General features: G+C 45.5%; 1 protein-coding gene across 2 annotated transcripts in view; it reads right to left on the minus strand.

Moving 5' to 3' along the window:
* POLRMT (RNA polymerase mitochondrial) overlaps positions 1 to 22,654 on the minus strand; it is a 50,696-nt gene extending 28,042 nt beyond the window's left edge. The window contains exons 1-10 of one of the 2 annotated variants that reach the window (XM_088149380.1): positions 22,514 to 22,654; positions 20,615 to 20,710; positions 18,155 to 18,852; positions 16,614 to 16,744; positions 15,937 to 16,120; positions 12,520 to 12,669; positions 8,088 to 8,249; positions 5,965 to 6,135; positions 3,764 to 4,003; positions 1,122 to 1,907 (exon numbers count right to left, since the gene is read on the minus strand). In XM_088149380.1, coding sequence (XP_088005506.1) covers positions 1,122 to 1,907; positions 3,764 to 4,003; positions 5,965 to 6,135; positions 8,088 to 8,249; positions 12,520 to 12,669; positions 15,937 to 16,120; positions 16,614 to 16,744; positions 18,155 to 18,852; positions 20,615 to 20,710; positions 22,514 to 22,550 — 2,655 coding nt within the window. In that variant the 5' untranslated portion in view covers positions 22,551 to 22,654. The remainder of the gene's footprint in view (positions 1 to 1,121; positions 1,908 to 3,763; positions 4,004 to 5,964; positions 6,136 to 8,087; positions 8,250 to 12,519; positions 12,670 to 15,936; positions 16,121 to 16,613; positions 16,745 to 18,154; positions 18,853 to 20,614; positions 20,711 to 22,513) is intronic. The other variant, XM_088149381.1, reaches the window with a different exon arrangement.
* Positions 22,655 to 23,560: the final 906 nt, after the last annotated feature.

Genomic DNA, 23,560 nt, shown 5'->3' on the forward strand with positions numbered 1-23,560 from the left:
AGCCAAATAAATAATCTATTGTATAATATTACCTTAGTAAAAGCTGGACCTGAAAGTCATTAACCCTGAATGCCAATTCTGGGACTGTAGGAGGGAGGGAGGGAGGGAGTCACAGCTCCTCTCAAGCACCCGACGGCAGCTCTGGCCAAGAGAGCCTTGCACAGTCATCTAATGCACCAGTTGTGTGTCCATTCCTAGACCAGGAGGTCCTTAAGAAGTCACTCATGCTTTGGTCACCTCATGATTGGACTACTGCAATCTGTTCTATGTGGGGCTGCCCTTGAAGACTACTCAGAGCTGCAGCTGGTCCAGAATACAGCAGCACTAGCAATGATGGGCAGACCACGGCATGCTGTAGGACACCTCTGCTCCCTGAGTTGCACTGGTTGCCAGCTGGCTTCTGGGTGCAATTCAGGGTGCTGGTCCCCACCTATAAAGCCCAGCATGGCGTAGGCCTGCTTATCTGAGGAACTACCTATCTCCCAGGTTCTACCTGTCCCACATGGTCTGACAGGGTTGGAATATTCCAGGTGCCATCAATTAAACAATGTCACTTGGTGGGACCGTGGAAGTGTACCTTCTCTGCCACGGCACTTACTCTCCAGAACACCATTTCTTCCCCACTATTCGTGTGGCCTCTACCCTGGGCCTATTTAAACAAGCCCCTAAAACCTCAGACCCTGGGTTAAAATGAGTGATGGATCCCTTGTGAGGCATTCTGTTTTTTTAAATTGTTGTTTTCTTCCAGACTTTTTGATGGGATACTCTGTGTTTTTACTGCATTTTTATTATTGTATTTTGTAAGCTACCCAGAATTGTAACAGACTAGAGCAACCTACACAATTTATAAGTAAATAAATGGGGGAAAGAAATAAAAAAAAAGAAAGTGAAAAAAGAATGAAGAATGAATGAAACTCTCTCCAAGAAGAAGGAGAAATGTGAAAATCCCAGGTCTGCTTACATAGCCTCACCCCTGGCATCTTTCTCCATTTACTAGTGCCCTTCCTCTATACATGTTTCCTATGGGGCCCCAGCCATCAAAAAATTGCCCACCCCTGCAACCCTACAAGTACCCAAGAAAGGCATGCTTTACTGAAAGATGGCACCCCCCGTGAACGTACCGTTAGTGGATTGTCTGCTGATTCCAAGATGTCTGGCATGATCTCATTGGCATAGGCCAATCTGTCCTTCAGAGAGCTCTTCTTCCTCAGACCAGTAAGGTTGACAAGATGGATCTTCAGCCAATCAAGGCCACGTGGTCCAAGTGGTTTCCCCTCAGCAAAGAGGAGAATACCCCTAGTCAAGTCACTCCCAAGATGATTAAAGTGAGGTGGACAAGGGTACGTTCTCCCACGGAAATCCAGATTGTGGGGGAACCAGAAAACCTCTTCTTTCATGTGCTTGGCGATGGACAGCTTATATAGCATGTCCATCCGCAAGCCGTACGTCTCCCTCGCCTTCTTGCGGCACTGTGCCATCTTCCACTTCATGGCCAACTTGGACATTGGTGCACTTTCAGCGAGCTGCTTGGCTAACTCTTTGGCCTCCAAAGATGGTGGTGGCGGGATGCCCAATTTCTCATTGCCCTTATCGTTGAAGATGGAGATGATCAAATCCAATACGGGTTGGTTGACTTTCCAAGGGCAGTTGCCCAAGAAATTGAGAGCATCCAGGACGAAACAGAGGTGGTCATGGGGACACTGTTCCAAAAGCAGTTGGTGCTGCACCACCCCATTAGCGCATCGCATCAGCTTGACTGGAGACAGGGTGTAGGCGCCAAAGTGGGAAGAGACCCAGGGCACAGGTGGACATTGCATGGGAAGGACAAAAGAGTCGAAGGTGAGTGTGGTCTCAAAAGCCTCCTGAAGAAGCCGGGTCAGAATACAGTGAGGTTTAATGAAACCTATCTGCAGAGGTAAGAAAAAGAGGATTAAAAAAAAACAACTACCATTCTTAATACTATCACTACCACCACTATTATTCTGACCCCGTCCTTTCTCCGCATAGTTTAAGGGGGTATATATAATCTTAGCCTTGATTAAAAGCTGCAAGCTGGCCCTGAACTCTAAAGGTTGCTGCAAAGGCAGGAATACAGGTAGTCCTCACTTAATGACCTTAATTGGGAGCGGCAATTCCACCACTAAGTGAAGCAGCCGCTGAGTGGGAAATCATGTGACTGTGACTGTGCTTTCCAGCTGGAAAGAGACAATACTACTCAGTTTCACACCTTCAGCTTTTGTTTCCCTTGCCCTTTGGCATGCTTGAGTGCCTGCTTACTGTCTTTTACACATCGAATGCAATGTGATTGCGCCGGCAGCCTGGGGCTGGGAGCCGTGGGCTCACTATGCAAACAGCTTACGGTACTCTCTTGAAATCCCTTCCTCTCCAATCTCTCCACTCTGCAGGAGGTTGGGGAGGGTCAGGCAAAGGAGAGATTGCCTACAGAAATTATTGTTTTCCCCCCCACTCACAGAGCGGAGAGATGGAGAGGAAGAGATTTAAAGAGAATACTGTAAGCTCACTACATAGTGAGCCCGCGGCTCCCGCCTAGGGCTGCCGGCACAATCGCACTGCTCTTGACATGGAGAAGAGCAAACAGCTTACTCTCTTACAATCCCTTCTTCTCCAATCTCTCTGCTCTGCACGGGGGAAAAAAAGAAAAGGACAGGTCAGGCACAGGATAACACGTACTGACTGTAATGGTGATCACATGACTGAAGGATGATGCAAAGGTCGTAAACTGGCCATAAAGTTATTTTTTCAGTACTGTCGTAACTTTGTACAGTTGCTGAACAAGCAGTCAGTAAGCGAGGACTATGTCGTGGAGTTAATTTCCTGGTCTGGTCTACCTTGTGTGACTGACAGCAGGTGGCAGCCATGGCTTAGGGGCCTTTGCACAGGTTCGTCTTGCACACCAGTTCCATCATTTTCTGGACCAGGAGACTTCGCTCACCATCACTCACACTTCGGTCATCTTTTGGCTGGACTACTGTAACACACTCTACATAGGGCTGCCCTTGAAAGTCCACTCAGAAGTTACAATTGGGCCAGCATGCAGTGGTTCATGTAGTTTTGGGTGCTTCACATTTTGTCCATGTTACACAGGCGCTGTGTGAGCTCCACTGGCTTCCAGTTGCCTTCTGAGTGAGTTCAAGGTGCCCATCACCTTTAAGCCCTACATTGGATAGAGCCAGGTTATTTGCAAGACCACCTCTCCCTAAGAGAATCTGCCCGTCCCATCACGTCAGATGAGGTGGGCACCCTCCAGGTCCCTTCCCTTAAATGTTACCATCTGGTGGGACCACAGAGACCTGCCTTTTCCATGACTGACCCAATCCTCTGGAACAGCCTCCCCTGAGATTCAGAGGGCCCCCACCCTATTAGCCTTCCAGAGAGCTGTGAAGACCTGGCTCTTTCCCCAGGCATCAGGCTAGACTAGAAGTGAGCCCAGCAAATGTAAGAGCCTGGGGAGTCTACATGATGATGCGGTGCTGCGCTTGGGATACGTGGTATTGTCATGGGGTTGGCTGTTTTATATATTCTATTATTATTTAATATCATTCTGAGCCACTAAGGATTGTCTCGTATAAGACAGGTGGCCATACACACCTCGAAATAAATAAATAAAAGTGTGTTACAATTTTGTGCTATCATAGGCACTGTAGAAAGGAAAGGCAGACCACCTTTGGCAAATTAATTGAACTGAAGTCAGCATATGCTCCCCACTGCTTTGCACGCTTAACCAGCGCTCCCGGTCGCTCACCTGCTTGGTTCCGCGGAAGGCGTAGACATGATACAGAACAGGGATAACTGACTTTTCTGGGAGCGAAGGCAGCAACTTTTTGTCAAGCTTGAGACTTTGGATTAGCAGTTCCATCAACTTAAAACCCAGCTGCATCAGCAGGCTTGGGGGCCAGACACATTGGTTGCTCGTCAAGGAAGGGCTATAACCTGCTTCTGCTCTTAGTTTCTCCCAATATTCCCGTGGCAAATAATTATTCACCTGTAGAGGCAAGGGAAGGGGTGAAGCTTATGTTGTGGCAGCGAACTTTGCAATCTTAAGCTTCTTGGTTAAGTCCCACCCAACTCAGTGGGATTTACTCCTAAGTAGGCATGCACAGGATGCCACCTTGTTGTTTAAGCAGAACTCTTGGGGACACCCAAATGCCATCTGCAACACAGAAAGTGAAGAGTGAGGGAGGAATTTGCTCTTGGGTTGCTAAGCAAGGTAGAAGCCCCTCCTGGATTTCAGGTTCTTACTGCTTTCGACTCCCTCAGCTGCCCTTTAAGAAACATGGGCCGCTGGAGGAAAGGTTTGTTGGAGTTGTTTGGGGGCAAGCAGGAAGTTGGTTGTGGGGCATGTACACATGGGACCGCAGAAGACCCAAATGAGGAAGAGGGAAAGGGAAAGTGCTTCTGTGTGGAGCACTTGCAAATATGCAGGGATCGTACAGCTAGTAAGAGGGGAAGAGCAGTGGGGAGGCAGGAGAAGATGGGATGACTGAGTGTGTATTTACAACCAAAACATTTCTGGGTTTTTCCCCCCTTAGTTCCTTGTGAAAGACGCTCAAGTTCTCGCAGAGCTCTAGGCTTTCAGGGAACCCCGTTTGGAACCCCCTGATTTAGAGCATTTGCCTACAGATTAACTCCCCACTTCACTAGTTGAGCAGTTATGTGACCAGGGGGAGTTTTTAGTGCAGAATCAGAAGCCAGAGTTGGTTTGTCTAGTTCATCTAGTTAGATCTAGAGCAGTGTTTCTCAGACTTGGCAACTTTAAGACACGTGGACTTCTTATAGGGAAAGGGTATGCGGGGGGGTGTGAATGGCCAGCATGGCACAAGTGCAGAGGAGCTGGGGGAGGGTGTGTGGATGGGGGAGACTTCCCCCAGTGACTTGCAACTTTTCCTGGCAGCTTCTCCACTGACTTTCTGGGAAAGCCAGCAGGGAAGGCTGCAAATGGTGATCATGTGATCATGGGGGGGGTTGGCAACCAGTCATAAGTGCAAACAGGTTGCCAAGTGCCCAGATCGTGATCATGTGACTATGGGGGTACTGGGACAGCCAGAACTCCGAGAGCCAGTTGTAACCACCATTCGTTCAGCACCGTCGTAATTTGGAACGGCCACTGGCCAAATGGTCATTAGTTAAGGACTACCTGTAAATATTTTTCCTGATAAGGATCACTGGCTACTAACTGGTAGAACGGCAGATGGTAAAGAAAAAAGGTGAAAACAGGAAAAAAATAAGACAAATTCCAGTGCTGCTGCTTCTGGCACAAGTCTTGAGAAATTAAGATCAAGCATAAGTAAGAAATGGACATATGTTCAGAGCTTTATCAGTATTGGTTTTACATGAGCTGCAAGAAAGAAACACCAAACGGACTGGGTGTTGAACAATAGCAAATATTGTATGAGGTAACAAGAGTTTGAATCCCGCAAAATTATGAAGACATCTGGAAACCAAACATCCCAACCTAAAAGATAAAAGTCCTGAATATTTCAAAAGAAAATGTGCAGAATTCCATGAGGAGAAAAGAGCAGTTTAAACATTTTTGTGTAACAAGAAAAACACCTGAAGAATTGATTTGTTTGGTTAAAACATCAACCTTCCAAATAACTGTGAATTACAAGTTTAAGTTTTTGTACTTTGGAAATATTGATTTTATATTTACATTAAATAGTTTAGTTTTCATTATATTGCCATTTTTCCAGTCACTAGAGCTTTACTTCTTGATCAGGAGTTCCAGGCATTTTTTTTTAAACTAACAGTTGACGTGGCCTGGAAAAGGTTGAAAACTTCTGCTCTTGACCAATCAACTCACCCTAGAAAGCAACTCTGAAGAAGCTAGTTTTAGCCCAAAACAGCCCTGAGTTGTTGGAACCCAAGAAATCAGAGGATGAGAGTGGTAAATCAAGAAACTAGGAAGGCATTTAAAGATCACCTAAGACAACTGAAGTTGGATACCTGATTATCTCTGGTAAAAAGATGGGCATAGCTATCATAGGTCTTCTCATAATTCTCCGCCGAAAGAGTCTGCGTTTTTCTAAGAATGATGTATTTATTGTAGACTCTGTTACCTAGATCCTTCGCCAAGATGGTGAGGCTCTCCCCGAGGGCCGGCAGGCTGAAAACTGTCTGAAAAGAAGAGATGACAGAGCAAAGACGACCTTAGGAGACGTGAGATGTGGCCAGGAGAGGTTTTTAACTTTAAAAAAAAAAAAAAATAGAGGCAACATTCTAATTTTTTTGTTGATTTTTATTATTTAGGGTTTTTATTATTGCATTATTTAGGCTTACCCTAAATTAATAATTAATAATATTAATATATTATTAATATAATAATATTATAATAATATTACCCTAAAATAATAATATTATTGCAAAACTTAGGCTTACCCTAAATTAACTGCAGTTCATGATTTTTTTCAGTGATTTTTTAATGTATTACTTATTTTTATGACTGTATAACTTATCAGCAAAATTTAGGCTTCACCTGTGGTATGATCCCAGCCAACTGCAGTTGATTTAGCAAACCAGGGTTAAACAGACTATGGCTCTGGGTAATATGTGAACTCAATCTTAGTCTCCTCTCTCCCAGAATCGTGGGCCGGGTTCATACATGGCAATAAGCCATGATACGCATTATTCCATTCAGCTTGTCAAGATGGCTAGCACAATTGCGCAATCAAAGTTCAGCTCCTTTTAGAGGTGGGCTTTGGCCAACATACTGCCTTTTCTGACCCCCCTTGTGGACAACCCTTATTAACCTGCTGTGTGGATCGAGTTATTGCGGTTGGTAAATTATAATATGTAACTTATGGTGAAGATAAGTCACTGCTGTTTAGTGAAAAAATCCTTAAATTAAGCCAACCGTGGCTTAGCATAATGGACAAAACCAGGTCTTTATGCCCAAACTTGTTGCCCATTTTGTACCAGGTTGGTTGTTTGGTCCTTATTTTTAATAGCCACCAATCACCAGCTGGGAGTTCTCTTGCCTCCCATGTATTTAGCAGGTCCATACTTCATTGCAATCTGTTTGGATGCCTGGAGATCTTACCAACCAGAATATATAGCAACAGAATTAAAACATCCACAGTTGTAGAAATCAAGCATCCACAGCAGTAGTAAAAATAACAATAATAATAATAATAAACCAACAACTTATACAGGTAGAACTTGCTTTACGGCCACTCATTCAGCGACTGTTCAAAGTTATGACAGTGCTGAATGAGTGGTACTTTTGACAGGTCCTCATAATTGTGGCTGTCGCAGTCTCTCCCCGGTCACATGACTGCGATTTGGGTGCTTGGCAACCGAGACACAATTATGACAGTTGCAGCATCTGGCATCACGTGATTGCCATTTGCGACCTTCCCTGCCAGCTTCTGACCACCAAAGTCAATGGGGAAGCCAGCAGGAAGTCACAAACGGCGACAATTTTGTGTCATGCTTAACAATAGCATGGGATTCGCTTAATGACGGTAACTAGAAGTGCTGAAACTGCTGTCGTAAGTTACTGCAGTCACGTGACATTGCACTTAATGACCGCGCTGCTTAGCAAGAGAGTTGCCGGTTCCAATTACCGTTGTTAAGCAAGGACTACCCATACATAAAAATTCACAGATCAATGCATCTGCCCAAGGGAGGGAGAAATCTAAAGAGTCAAGATGGCCAAAGCTGTGCAACCCAAGCCCTGTTGCATTGTGTCATGCAAAAAGGAGTAGAGTTTGGATGGTGCAGGTGGCATCTTGACTTTTTTGATGCCCCTGCCAATGCAGCATCCAATCTATCAGCAAATGCTGTCTCGCCAATGCTCCCTGGAAGCATTGTTTACAGCAGAGTTTCTCAACTTTGGCAGCTTGAAGATGGCTGGGGAATTCTGGAAGTCCACACATCTTCAAGCTGCCAAGGTTGAGAAACACTGGTTTACAGTGAGGAAAGAAACCGAAGCGGGGGGGGGGGGGCAGCATTATCTCCATAGGGAGACTGACCTATCATGCTAGTGCTCCTCCTGAGAAACAGCCCTTCTAGACCACCTCCCCTTGCAAATGGGGAGAAGCCACAAAGGGGCAACCAACACAGCTTACTTGCATCAGAAGATCTACATATTCCTTCTCCTTCAGCACACAAAGGAAAGGATAGATATCTAGTTTGGCAGAACGCCAAATTTTCTCCCGGTGCTTGAGTTTCTTCAGATTGTGAAGAAGAGTTATCTGCCAGTGTGAACGGATCTCGGTCAAAACTGTCCGCTGTGGAAAAGGAAGGGGGAGAGAAAAGGTAAGTCACTAGACCACCAACTGAATGTTTTGCAGCGTGCAAAACGTCTTGAGCCCAACTCTTCTGAATTTGAAACAGCCACTCCTGAGTGCAAAACACCCTCCCTTGAGAACGAAACAACTGCCTTGGCCGTGGATGAGGTGCTCTGCATTCAAAACAGGGCATTCTGAATTGGAAACAGGTAAATTTGAAACAGTGCCCATCCTTATTCACTAATACAAGTTCTCTTGGATTGAGGCAGCAGATAAATCTCGTGAGTAAATAAAAATAAATATTTCAGCAAAATAGTAAAAAAAGAAGTGCTTTGGATCCACATCGTGCAGTATGCCATAACATGCTTTGCGTGTCTGTGCAAACTCAACCAATGGTAGTTTATCCAATAAGTCATTGTTAAAGAAATCATAGCATAGTGGCTATTCACCTAGTGCATTAAGCCCTAAAGATGTGGGTGCATGGCTGAATCCAGTGTTTCTCAACCTTGGCAACTTTAAGATGCGTGGACTGCAACCTCCAGAATTCCCCAGCCAGTGTTGCAAAGACTCACCTGGCCACAGCGGCCACCTGCTCTTCAAGCAAGAGCCAAGAGTCTAGGAAGACCTGGACAATGAAGCTCAGAGAGCATCAAAGACTCCATCATCTAGGAAGACCCCCCAACTGCACAACAACTCCAAATGGGAAAGTACACTCCCAAGCAGAGTTAAAGATGGACATCTGGGGTGTTAAAACCTATGGCTATCCAGTTTTACCAGGGTTGCATCAAAGCTTGTTCTCCCCCATCCAATGACCCTCCAACCTCCAGGCTCTGGGAAAGATCGTGGGTGGGAACACTTGGTTCCAACTCCAAGTGAATCTGAGCAACATGATCCGACAGATACCTAGAACAGTCCTCACGGCAACCCTGCAAATATGTCCCAGACCTTCTTACATAAGAGAGAGTGGGTTATCCTAAACAGGGCCACCAGCTGGTTCTCTGAAGATTCAATAAGGGCAGAAAAATAGCTATGTTTTTCTGTCTTTATCACCACAAGCTAATGGGGTCCATCAAGTGTATGGGGTGGATTGTTCAAAAAGGTCCTGCCTCTCTGCGGTGAGGTCTGGGACCAGGCAATTCCAAAGCCAACAGGGAGTGACCTGTCAATGACAAGGGAGCAATGGTCATGTCCCTCAACTCCGATCACTTTGTCACTGTTTTGAGATAAAAGCCAGGTCTAAAATGTGGTCTCCACAGTGAGTCAGGGCAGAGTTAACTTGGGTCAGGTTGATGGTGGCCATAGGTCATGGAGTTAACCTTGGAGAAGCCATCCAGAAGTCAGTAAGACAACAACAGGGACAGAAGAAGCATGTATTAAGCTCAGAGAGGTAGGAAAGTATTAGAAAAAGACTCAGACTGTTTTCCTGAGGAATAAGAAGGATGGAAGAGAAAACAGAGTTGCAAGATTTTGTTACTGCAGCCCAGTGTTTCTCAACATCAGTGACTTTAAGAGGTGCAGACTTCGACTTTGCACCTCTTAAAGCTGCTGATGTTGTGAAACCCTGCTATACCCTGTCTCAGTCAATGGTTTTAGAGTTCCAATCTTCTTGTGGAGTTATGTTCCTGATCTGGTCTACCTCATAGGGCAGACACCGTGAATTCCCAAACTGCCTCTGAGTATGTTCCCAAGGACATCAGGTTACAGTACCCCAGTATCATAAGTCTGGGCAACTCCACCGGGTTTGGGGTTTCTTCAAGAGCAATCACCACACCTCCACCCCGAACCTGGGCTCAAGGAGTTTCTTAAGAAGCCAAGGACGTCTACGCACACCGATGTGACGTTGTGTTCCCAGAGAATCACAGCTTGGTCATTTCTAGTTATGGGAAGCAGGCAAAAAGCATGGACTCTTAGAGTTGGACGGGATCTCAGAGGTAATCTAGACCAACCCCGCCTTCTCCGTGCAGGATTTGCGCCTATCCTCACAAGTTTATAAAAGCACAAACTTCTTAAAACATAATATAAAAGCACAGACTTCTTAAAACATAATATAAATATATATAGAAATATAATAATAGAATAAATATATTTATATAATATATATTTATATATCATATATTATACAATTATATATATAATTACCGTATTTTTCCGACAATAAGACGCCCCCATGTACAAGACGACCCCCACTTTTCCAGCCCAAAATTAAAAAATCAATATTTTAAAGATAGTGCAGAACACATTTTTATTTAGTAATTAGTTAACATTGACCTGATACACTCGGTGGGAGGAGGTCCAAACTGTCTCTCTGCAGCCATATTTCCAGGCTCTTTTGCTTAACTGATTACATTCAAGCACGAGTGAAACTGCAGATAGCTTGTCTCTGCAAACAGACTTCCTCTAATTGGTTTGTTCAGCATCAGCTGACGTCAGTTACATCAGGCTCGTGATTGGAGGAAGTCTGTTTGGGAGACAAGCTATTTCACTCATGATTGGAGGCTAGCAATAGGAGGAAGCCTCTCTGCAGAAACAAAGTTTGGCAGTTTTGCAACCGCGATTCTCGGCTGACTTCCTTGAATAAGACGCCCTTCAGTTTTTAGGGTAAGGATTTTAGAAAAAAGTATCGTCTTATAGTCGGAAAAATACGGTATATATAGTGGTACCTCTAGTTACGAGTGCCCCTCCTTACGAATTTTTCAAGATACGACCAGCTCCGGCCCCAAAATTTACCTCTACTTGCGAACTCCGCCTCTACTTACGAACCGGATCTGCGGCCATTTTCCCTGCTGCCACGCAGTCGCGGCTTCCTGTGGGCGAGATCGCGGTAGCAAGGAGACGTTCGGTGAGGCTTGTGGTGTGTTTTGTGGCGTTTGGAAGGTTTTTGAGGTTTAAAAATAAAATGCACATGTTTCAGAACTGTTTAGCCGTATTTACATTGAACCTTATGGGGGAAATTTACCTCGTGGTGCGACCAAATTCGGAGGGCGGATTAGCCGTATTTACATCGAACCTTATGGGGAAATTTGCCTCGCGGTGCGACCAAATTCGGAGGGCGGAACGGATTAACCGTATTTACATTGAACCTTATGGGAAACTTTACCTCAACTTGAGACCAACTCGAGTTGCAACCAGAGTCACGGAACAGATTAAGTTCGTAACTAGAGGTACCACTGTATTATATAACATATATTTATATAGCATAATATATAATACAATAAATATAAAAATATAATATAATAAAAATATAAATATAAATAAATAAAAACATAAAACTTCTTAGTTTTGTGGAAACTTTCCATGAACACATTTAAAAGCCTCTTTGGCCAGAATAGGAGTCACACCCCAATAACAGTAATGCGGAAAGGTCTGGAAAAAAAGCATTCTGAGGCAGGGAAATTGTTTTAGCCCCTCTCCTATGAAATCACAACTTTGGATGGCTAATGAAACTAATGAGGTAGCAGATTTAGGGCAGAGGGAAGAGGAAACACCACCAGGTGACATGCGGTAAACACCTATGGAACTCAATGCCTCAAGATGTCTGGAAACAGACCTTAATTCAGATACCTTGGAAACGGGTTCAGAAAAATGTGATGCTTTTAGCCCAGAAGAATGAGTTCCAGGGTTTAGGACTTCCCAGCTACTGAAGAAAACACAGATGTCCTTTGCATTGACCAGCAAATCCTTCCCTACCCACAGAGGACCGAATTACGCAATCTACTAGCCAGCATAATCAAATGGAGCCTTGGCATCGCGGGTGGACTTCAGCTCCCAGAATCCCCAGCAAGCATGCTGCCTGGAGAATTCTGGGAGTTAAAGTCCACCCATCTTAAAGGTGCCAAGTTTGAAAAACACTGTTTAAAACTGTTCACATCAGTGGTTTTAAGCCTTGCAAGCAGCCCAGAGTGGGTGGCCCTGGAAATTGAAATTATGAATGAGGATTTCAGTCATTTTAATTTCATTTCATCTGGGGTAGCTGCAGACCCACCATATGCCCAGCGGCTTGGCAGCTGCCTTCTGCCATCAAGAACTTACCATTCAATTTTCCATATTGTAAGCCTACTTAACAATAAAACAGCAATATGAGTTCACCTAAACTCTTCCTGGCATGTTGTTTAGGCGGCCACTCCTTCGGGGCACAGCTTACCAAACTCCAGACATTAATGTTTTCCCTTCCTAGGATTAGCCATGGATCCCCTTAGAAACACAACGTATTCATCAATTCCCCTTTTATTCTGGCTGGAAACGCAACCTTCTCCTCAAGAATGAATTTTACCGCTTTGATAGCAGTAGCTGTGATAGGTTTAGCGGCTTCCACCGACTCGATTGTGACCCTGTCAGAATTCTCCAAGCTGTATTGTTTCCGGAACCGCTGCTGCAGATCTTGCACCGTGAAATTGAGCTTGGCGTAAGAAACGGGCTTCTCCTGGGGGAAAAGAAAAGAGGAAGAATCAGTGGGGATGTCCCAGGGACACCTAGAAACTAGAGCAGACAGCCGGACAAGAAGGACGGGGAATCTTTCCCCCCAGCTGAGTTGAAGTGCACTCCACCTTTCCAAGTCAGCAGAAAATTAAAACATCTAAAAAATTTGCCATCCCAAGATGCGCAGTGTTTGGATCCAAAGTGGACACGGGTGCTTCGGACCCAGTGCAGGCACCCTCTTTCAACCTGTCTGCTGCTCCTTAAAACAAATGCACGTTTACTGAGCATGAAGGAGAGGTTGCTCCCTGCTGCTACCTTCTTGACTGAAACCTACTTTTCCTGAGCTCACATGACTATGGGCCAGCCAGGAAAAAGTGTGGAGGAGGGTTGTTGCCTGTGTCACCAGGTCAGATAGGGTGGGTATCCTCCAGGTCCCTTCCCTTAAATATGGTCATCTAGTGCAGGGTTCCTCAACCTCAGCAACATGGCTGGCTGGGGAATTCTGGGAGTTGAAGTCCACCCATCTTAAAGTTGCTCATGTCAGGATCTACGCAAGCTAGAAATCTTAGTTTCTTTTAATTTAGACCAGCAATGCATATTTGACAGTTAAATGGTTAAACTGTTACTTAGAGGCCTACTTGCTTGTTCCCGCCATAGAAGTTAGGAGAAGGGAGGAGGAAAATGCCAAGCCAGGTGCTGCTGTTATCTCTGCAGAGGCGCCAACAAGGTCAAGCAACCGTGAGACCAGGAGAAAGGCACGAAGAATTCCAAGCGGGAAAAGAAAGTAGAAGGGGGGTGAAAGGGGCTTAAAAGGAGAGGTTTTGCTTAGCAATATTTAGACTTAACAACCTATAGATGCTGTGCATTTGCTCTTAATAAATAAATCTTTAATGGAACTAATCAGACTCCAGAAGATTTACTGAACTTTGGGAATGAGTGTGCAGACTCTGACAGCTCAGGTTGAGGAACCCTGATCTAGTGGGATCTAGGAAGCAAACCTTCATTCTAGTGGCCCCTGCCTTGGGGAACACCCTTCCCACTGAATGTCAGCCCTTCAAGGTAGACTAGATGTCCTGCTAATACTACTTTTATTATAAGGTTACAGTAACAGAATCTTGCAAGTGGGAATATGCTTCCCCTCTCCCGCTCTTTATCTTCATGAGAATTAGGGAGGGTCTTGTTTGAGACGCTTTCTTAAACTAAATTTCTGCCCCGGACTCAGATCTCTTTTATCCCACTGTTGTCTTGGTTGTGGCTCTTCCTCCTGTTCCCCAAGGTTATTCCTTCTGCCCTTTACATCAAGATCTGGCACCACCCCACCCCACCCTTCGAAAGGCGTTGAAGAGCTGGCTCTTCCCGTAAGTGTTGGGGTAGGTGAGGCTGGAGCCCCGCAGATTGAATGCGGACGCATGGAGGCGTGCTTGTCTTTGGGGTACTGGGAGTTTTTGTTATGGCTTGATGTTTTATTGTTGTTTTGGAGGCCACCCAGGCTTATGGAACGCAAAATGGATGGCCATGTATGTCTTTTAAATGAATAAATAAAACAAGAGACATAGGATGGCCGTACCAGATATAATGTGCCCTTGCCCTCCAGGGCCCTCACCGCTGATCTCTCACCTGTCTCTTTTGCTTTGGTTTCCAATCACTGCCATCCGTTCACCTTCCCTCCATGGAAGATGAAGCTGAACAGGTTTTATGACCCTTAAGGCTGACCTTGGATTGGGGCACAGTAAGGGGGAAGAGAGACTACTTTATGTCTGGCACAGCTAGGATACTTGAAATCTGCTTCACTTATGTGCTGGGGAAGAGATGAAGGCCGCGTTGTAGAGACGTGCTGGGAAAAAAGCCGCTGGGGTGCTTTTGGCTTTGCACGGGTGCAAAAGAGGAAAGGCCCAGAGTCAGAGGCAAAAAATTGCATAAACTGAAGGTAGGCAAATCCTGCTGGCACTCTTTAAAAGAAAAAAAATGCCCTCAAGTCAAGTTTAATTCCTTAATTAATTAATTCCTTAATTAACTAAGTGCACAGCAGGAATTTTAATCCTAATTTAAGGTTAATTTAAGGTCATCCTAATTTACGACCCAAGGGCACAGATCACACGTGGCCTATAAAAAACCCAGAGCTTCCAACAGGGGGAAAAATGAAAGATTCCAATTGGGTTGGTGTAAGTTGTTCAGCTAAGCTAAAATGAGATCGGTCAGTTTGTGATCTAGCACATTGTGCGCGCCCAGCTTTCGTCTTAACATATTGGCTGAACCAGGCTATCACATTATGCCACGATGCACTGAATACGTTTGGATACCACACGTTATATGTACTCAGCAATCGTGTTTTTCACTACTCTCTATTTCAGGTGAAGTGGATGAGGTGAACCGGGCACTAAACCTCGAACCATCCAACTCTGCTGGAGCATAATGCGTTATATGAACCCAGGAGCAAACCATGGTTAAATTACCCACAAGCGAGCATGATGTACAAACCCAAGCCTTATTCTCAGCTCAGTGACTACCAGGAGAAGGGCCGCTGCATTTGGCTTAAGAGGACCCCTCCCACTGTGAATGTCACCACTGAGCAAATGAAGCAATTGAGAACTGTCATAAATAAGTAACAAAAGAAATGTGAGGCTGGATAGCATAGCGGGCAAACCCAGTTATCACCTTAGCATGTGTGAATCGGTCAATCATGTTACGCCACTATATGCTGTATCTGTTTGGCATCACATGGGATACGAACACAGCAAGAACATTGGGTTCTTTCATGTCCAGCATGCACGGGAAGCCAACCTGGGAGCAGCTGTGCTAAAATAAAGTCTTGACTGAATCTCTCCTCTTCACAGACAGGACCAGGTACTTGCCTCGGCAGTAATACAATAATGGTTTGTCTCTTCCTTCTTTCAAGCTATTTTTCAAACTTTTCAGCTTAGACCTGGCCTTTTGATGGCCTACCATCCAAATACTAACCGAAGCCAACCGTGCTTAACTTCGAAGCCCAGATATGGTCAGCAACACACCACTTTCTGCCGATAATTTCAGTCACTGCCCACAATTCAACCGGTGTTATTTTAACGAAGAGTAAATGTTCAGTTAAAATCCAAATTTATTATTGACATGGCTCGGCCCAGTTTTTGCCTTGGCCTTGCTGGCTCTTAGGGAAGAAGGCTGGTAGGCTGCAGAAGCAGAGCCAGAGAGAGGACATTCCTGTCCTACAGGGACACGGCTGTTTATGGCAGGCCACAGCCAGGTATCTACGGTCATACAAAGACTCCAATTTTACCTTCTTATAGAATTCTTCCAGCAGCGGCACTGCACAGGTTTCAGGGGAAAAGAAATGTGGCTTGAAGTCTGGCTTGACCTTCTGGATGGCTCTCAAGGCCATCGTCACTTCACTGTCTTCGTATGTGGAGTCTCGGAAGAAGTCTTCCAGGGAGAATCCATCATGTTGCAGCTGCTCGATACATCTGTTGGAGGAAGGACAGTCATCCAGAGTTTGCCTTAAGCTTGGGGACAGAGTGTACAGGGGTCTAGGGGGCACACAGTAACTTCCAGACAATTACAAATGTAATCACATAAAAAGAATCTGGTAGGAACAGAGCAATAGGTCATCTACACTGACAGAATCTTGCAAGTCTGAAAGTACAATTCTCCCGTCTCCTTTGCTGCCCAAGAAACTAGGGAGGGTCCCTTCTGAGCCTCTTGCTCCGCCCAGTATCCAGCTGTGGGCTATGCTCCCTCTTATCTGACCGTTCCCTTGACAGCGTCTCTTCGCCCCGTCTCCCGAGGTCTTTCCCACATACCATTACAAGGTCTGTATAACCTTCAGAGCTACACAGCCAGAGTGCTGTTTTTCCTTCACATCATGGGTCCCCCGCACAACCAATTCAAACAGAAACAGCATCCTACGGCTGTCCTACTTCTAGGAGCTTGAAGATTATTTGCACTGCAGCTCCTTACCTCGAAATGATATGGGACTCGGAGTTCAACCGACCCATGCAGCTCAGCACAGCCATATAACAGTCCTGATTCGGCTTGAGTTTGTTTTCCTCCAGCATGGAAAACAGCCAGCCAATTTGCTTCAGCCCAGCCTACACAGAGAAGGAAACAGGGATGGGATACAAGCACACGCTCAATCCCGCTACTCTTATCTACCACCCAGCCCTCAAAAAGAACCGTAACGTGATCCAGAACATAACGTGCAGCTCTGCTTCTGCAGCCTTGCAAACCAGTTGAAAAAACTCATTGACCACATTCATATATAACACACTAAGCCATACTGTGGCTTAGCGTGTTGTCTGGGCCCAGAAATGTGACTAAGGTTAGCCCAGAAGCAGTTAGCTACAATCAGTAGCCCCCGGTTTATGGTTAAGCCACCATTAGTCTTCCAGGGAACTGACACAGAGTGCAGGAATGGCCACCACGTAGGGCCTCTCTGGCAGCTGTGTCTCTACTGCTCCATTTTTGTTTCATTTTTTTTTCTTCTCCTTCTTAGGGTCTTCACAACAAGAACAGAAAGCTTCCAGAAAGTAGTTTGACTTAAAGACTGCTAGGAGCCAGCTTAAAAGAGGGCAAATAGCGAATTGGGGCTACAGTATACACACACACACACTGTAATCTATATATTCTGCATATAAATGCACATAATCTATACATTCTGCATATACAGACAGTTCTCTACTTACGAACTTTCAAGTTACAAACTTTCGCCGATACAAACAAACCTCCAACAACTTCAACAATGAAAGTCCCAGAAGTTTACAGCGTGCTGCATACGTACACCCAGATGTTTACGGTTGCACGCTGTAACTGTCCGGGCGTACATATGCAGTGTGCTGTGGTTGGACTTAGGAACAAAATGGACTTGCGAACAGCCTCTTGGAACGTAACCTGTTCGTAAGTAGAGGACTGCCTGTATATAAATGCACATAATCTTTATATTCTGCATATATATAAACGTGCCGTCTATACACTGCATGTATCAATACACACCATCTATAAATTCTGCAATGAGAATAGCGAAGCAGGCAAGACCTAGCTAGAAGACAGGGCACCTTCTTCCTCTTTTAAGTCACATGCCCCACACTTACCCCACCCCACTGTCCAGCTGACAGGCATATTTCCCCACCCTAAGCAGCAAAGAGCAACAGGCATAATGTTAATGTCAAAAGATGCATGGCTGAGCCAGGATCTAAACTCAGCTCTCCCCACCCCAGTGCTCTACGGCCAACACCGTTCTTCCTCTTTAAAGTCTTTCTTGCTCCTCCTGGTGCAAGAGGATGGCAGATTCCCCCCCCCCACCTCAAACAGGGTGTCCTTTGGACAGGATGGATTACTCTTCCCCTCCTTCCCGCAACAGTGGCCATGGCTGCGGAGAGCAACAAGCGTTCAGTCCAGGAGATCCGGATTCAAATTCCTCCCCCAACTTGGGAAAGCACGTCATCTCCTAAGTGGGACCCTCCCAGGAAGGCTTTGTGTGTGAAAAGAGGCAAAAGGAATACCTGCTTGGAATAGTGACACATGAGAAGACTGAACATCTGAGCATTCAACCATTTCTTCAGCGGCAAGGAGTTGTGGAAGTACAACAAACACTGCAGGGCTCTCTTCTTCTGGGTGAGGAAGAGGCAAGTGTCAATGTAGGCTAAAATGCTCATCTGAATTTCATCCTGGTAGACTCCCATCTCTTGCAGCAACGTTTCATTAAGCTTCAGCACAGGCTCCTTGGAGGCCTTGGTGGGAGAAGAAACAGGAGACTGGATTTTTTCCCAGGCCAGCCTCCTAGCTGGACTGATGTTGCTGCTCGACTTTTGGGTTCCCTCGGAGCCGTGTGCTACTGATTTCCAGACTGACGCCAGGAACTGTGGGGAGTTTTTTCCCTCCAGAGTTTGATTAGAACGGAGGATGGATTCCAAGGCATTGGTCTTCGTTTTCAAAAGTGCCATGTTAGTCACATATTTTTCCATCTTCAGCTTGATCTTCCAAAAATTCGGCTTGACGATACGCACTGCTTTATCTTTTGGGACTCGCTTGCCCTGAGCTGTTTGGGGTGCAGCTGTTTTCTGTGTTTGGGGTGCAGCTGTTTTCTGTGTATTGGGGTGCGGAAAGTACTTGAATTTTGTGATCTGAGATATTTGCATCTTGGGCTTTAGTACCTCCGATTCGTTATCAGCCCGCAGTTGCTTCACCCTAGCTTCCAACACTGTGGGGAGGAAACAAGAACAAAATGTATGAGCTATAGTGGTGTGGGGTGAACAGAAAGAGGGACTGTTTTGAAGTTGAAATCCAAAATACAGTGGTACCTCGGGTTACAAACGCCTCTGTTAATGAACTTTTCGGGTTACGACCAGCTCCGGCCGCAAAAATTTACCTCAATTTGCGAACTCCACCTCGGGGTACGAGCAAGATACGCAGCCATTTTCCCTCCCGTGACACGGTCCGCGGCCATTTTTCCACCCCTGACACGTGGTCCGCGGCCATTTTTCCACCCCTGGCACGTGGTCCGCAGCCATTTTTCCGTCCCTGACACATGGTCATAGGGAGGGGGACTCTCCCTCCAAGCAATAGCCGCCTCCCTGTCCTCCACGCCAGAACGGATTAACGGTAATTACATTGAACCTTATGGGGAAATTTGCTTCGGGTTGCGACCAATTCGGGGTGCGACCAGAGTCACGGAACGAATTAAATTCGTAACCCGAGGTTCCACTGTATACGGCATTTTCCAAACATTGGACTTCACCTCCTGGAATTCTCAGCTAGCGTGGTGGTTCTAAATTGCTTTCCAGTTCCAGCTCAGGGCACCAGGTTGGAGAATATATAAATATGTAAACATTATAAAGCAAAGTATCTTGGGGCAATGCACAGAGATTTAAAAGAACAATCCCTTCTCATGGACTCATGATCTGATACAAAAGGAAAAAGGATCAGGGAGGGAAGAGGAAAATAAAGCAAGGGCAGGTCGTCAACCTTATCGGAAAGTACACTGTTGCATCCAGCTTGAAAGAGATTCCTAGAAAAAGTAATTCACCCAGGGGAATGGAATACACTGCTCCTTCCCTCCTCTCCTGTAGCCAGGCAGAAAGATTATGAATGGAAACAAGTTCCACTGAACGCACAGAGATTTATTTCTGAATGAGCACTATTTATCTACTCACTGGTTTAATGTTCATACCATCATATTCCACAGACTTCTGGCAGTTTTCCAGCACAATAATAGTTTCAGGTACACATATACAGCAAAGCAACAATAGATTAAAGCCACAGTGTAATCAATTCAAGGACTCCAACAGCAAAACAAAAAAATAAAAGGTCTATAATATAAATAAATAATATAAAAATAAGAGGTGACAGATCTTAGCCAAAAGCCTTTTTGAACAACTCTACTGTAACTGCTTCTCTAAAGCAGTGTTTCTCAACCTTGGCAACTTTAAGATGTATGGACTTCAACCATGCTGGCTGAGGAATTCTGGGAGTTGAAGTCCACACATCTTAAAGTTGCCACGGTTGAGAAATATCGTTCTAAAGGACAGGAACAAAGCGCTATTCAGATTTCCAGTAGAAGGTTGTTCTATCGGCCCACCTTGATTCTCTTGGGTATAAGAGAAACACTGTCTGGCTTTCAAGATTCTACTCTTATAGCCTTGATCAATAAAGGGGAGGTCTAGTATTCCTTGTAGGGCCTGTTCCCTGACCTGGCCTACCTCAAAGGGTCGACACCACCCTTTTATCCTTTAAAAACCAGCTGAAGACCTACTGAGTGAGTTTGGAAGAGAGCAGAAGATTTTTTAAAAAACGTTTCATATTCTGGATTTATGTATTCTTGTAAGCTGCCCGGAGTGACTCAAATGGCAGCATACAAATCATTGCAATCGATAAATCAACTCAAATGCATAAACATGCAGCCTGAATACGAATTGCCCATAAGTATCTGCACAGACATTATTTTTATTCATTTACTGGCTTACCCTCCAACAGTTCCACCTGTTCATGTAACCATAGTTTCCTGGTTTCTTCTTTCACCCTGGCTGAGGAGTAACATCTCACCCCCACAGAGAGGCTCCCTAAAAAATGAGAGGAGGTTGACTGTTATGGGAACTGGTTCCAAAGTGTCAACAGGCAGAGAACAAATCAGCTTCTATCCTTCCTGCTTTACCTCCCAGACAATGGAGCTTAGCAGCAAGGCAGGTAGTTACCAGAGAAAAGTGGTGATCCTCCAGCTGTAAAACACCCTCCACAGCATAATCAACCAAATGAGGTCTGTTCTATTTTCCAAAGCATTTGAGAAAGATTTCAGTGTTTCAGAAAGGCAGAGGGTTGTTACTGCTTCACTATGATTGGATTCTTTCTTTCTTGTGGAGTCCATCCTTCCTTCCTTGATATAATTTCAGAAGATATAGTACTGATGTGGGAAAAGACGCTACATTTATTGCTGCTCCAGATTTTTACTTATCCATTATGCTAGTTTCAATGTGGGCTTTTATATTGTTGACGTAACAAGTCTATATTGGTTTTGTAAGGACTTTCTTATCTATCACCCAGAGAACTCCTGTTTCTGGGCATCACAAATGTGCAGTCAACCCATTTATCCCATCTGCGTGTTTCAGGTTGGTAAGGGAGGTAGTATATAAGCTTGACAAAGCAGGTAGTGGAAAAGGAGTATATGGCCTCCTCTGAATTGCAGAAAAGCATTTCATATCCGGCAAGGCTATTTATTCATCGGGTTCAAAGCAGCTTAATCTGGTTGGGGCTGACATTCCAGAATTTGAAGAGGTTCTCTTTCATATATATGACAGAAAATCATGGATGGGAGCTTGATCCATTATATCACCCTTTCCCCAACCCTCGGTAGGAGCGGGGATCAGTTCCTTCTTATTTAAGGAAGGCAAAGCGTCCTCTTAATGGTCGTATTCACACCTGCTTTTCTAGATTATCAAGCACCTCAAACCAAATGAGGTTAGGGTTCCTCCAATATGCCAACCGCCCCACCCCCCAGGAAAAATCCTAACCAAGTTTAGAATATTCTACAAATGAAGCTGCTGCAGCTTTCACTGACCAGGTTAAGTTGCGGGAAGTAGTTCTGAGAAAAAGCCCTCCCGCCCCCCCCCCTAAAATTGCAGGAAGGGTTTGGAGGAAGCTATATGAGAGGAGTTGGCATCCGTTTGGAGACCCTCCTTTTATTATTTACTTACAGAGCTGCCCATCTCACCTACGTGACTCTGGGCAGCTTACAATAAAACCATCAGGTAAAACAATTATACAAGAACAGTATAATACCACAATAAAAAAATTTAAAGCATTTTAAAAACAGTTTAAGTTTGTTTGCGTTAAGGTGGGGGGGGGGGAGACAGGGCTTTGCTCCCTTCTTCGTTGGGGGGGAGTGGATTTCCCTGGCAACGACGGGAAATAAATGACAGGCGAGATCTCCCACGAGCCTGGCTCTCGATCCCTTCAGGGGCATCACCGCCGGGCAGGTTTCTTAGCGTCAACACAGAAGCGGCTGATCCCAGCCTTCTTCCGAGGCATCTCTTTCAACTTCCCCCTCTGGACCACCTTCGTGGCCCTTCCTGGTGGTCTCCCATCCAAGGACCAACCCGGGCCAACCCTGCTCCGCCCTTCCGAGATCCGCCCAAATTGGCGAAGCGTTGCCAATCAACGAGGACGCGGAGGGGATCCAAATTTCAAGGTGTGTGTGTGTGTGTGCCCCTATCCCCCCCCCACCACGAGGGGAAAGTGGCGGGTTCAAATCCACCCGCCCCTAAGAGGGCAAACGGCCCTTCCCCAGAGACCCGGGGCGAGGCGAAGGTTTCCTTGGGCAGTTCCCACACGCCGCCCCCCCGGCCCGGCCCGCCGTCCGGAACACCGACCTGGGCCCCACAGCAGCGTCCCTTGCAGCTTCAGCATCGGTTCGCCCCGCCGCCCTCCGCATCTCACCGCCCGGCCGCGGAAGCCCACATGGTTATCCCCCTCCTGCGCATGCGCGGCGCTCTGCACCCGCGGGGAGGACTCCTCTCGCTGGCTCTCTCGCCGCCCGATGGGCTGTCCGCGCAGGCGGCCGGAAGAGGATTGGAAACCACCACTCCCGGGAGGCATTGCGAGGGTCGCGCCTGAGGAGGGCGGTGATCGCGGGAGGACGTAGAGATAAGAAAATATAGAGAGGGCTGTGGATGCCAGCCTTAGCCATCTTCCGCGACGGTCATAAGCAGCTTTCCCCCCACTTTCTTTCGTATCATTTGTAAGCCACTCAGAGCCTTTGGGGAGGAATGGAGGGGCATATGCATCTCGGTAAAAAAAAAAAAAAATCATAATTAGTTCATTCATTAAATATCATTCCATGGATTTTGTAGAAGATGATGATGATGATGATGATGATGATGATGATGATGATGATGATTATTTCAGGGTTTGGACAGGGCAAACGAGTTGGTAGTCTACAGATACTTTATTTCATTTTATTTATTAAATTTATATAGCTCTGGGAGGCTATATAACAGCAATGCGAAGATAACCGCAAAACCAGGGAAAATAAATAATTAAAAAACATTGAAAACAATAAAAACATTAACCATAATAAACACAGTCTGCAGGAAAGTACTGTTCATTTTCTACCATATCACCATTTGACAGGTTGTCCACACCAACACCATCAGATCCCCAGGCTAGATCACAAAGCCGTGTCTTCAGGCTTTTAGACTACAGCTCCCATTATCCCTAGCTATTAACCAGGGTGTCTGATGGATGTCATAGGACAAACCATCTAGTGTGATCCTAATCACGATGCCAAAAATTACAAATCGTGAATCATGATGTCATAATGCAAGCTCCGCCCTTTCATTCTTGCATTGTGATGTCACACACAACTACGGAAGGAATGGGGTTTACATTTTGTCCCTTGCTTGGAAATGCCTCTAATT

This window comes from Python bivittatus, unplaced genomic scaffold (assembly GCF_059951505.1).
Source record: "Python bivittatus isolate LINGU-HERP-01145 unplaced genomic scaffold, Pbiv_v1 ctg000580_np1212, whole genome shotgun sequence".
Taxonomy (NCBI): domain Eukaryota; kingdom Metazoa; phylum Chordata; class Lepidosauria; order Squamata; family Pythonidae; genus Python; species Python bivittatus.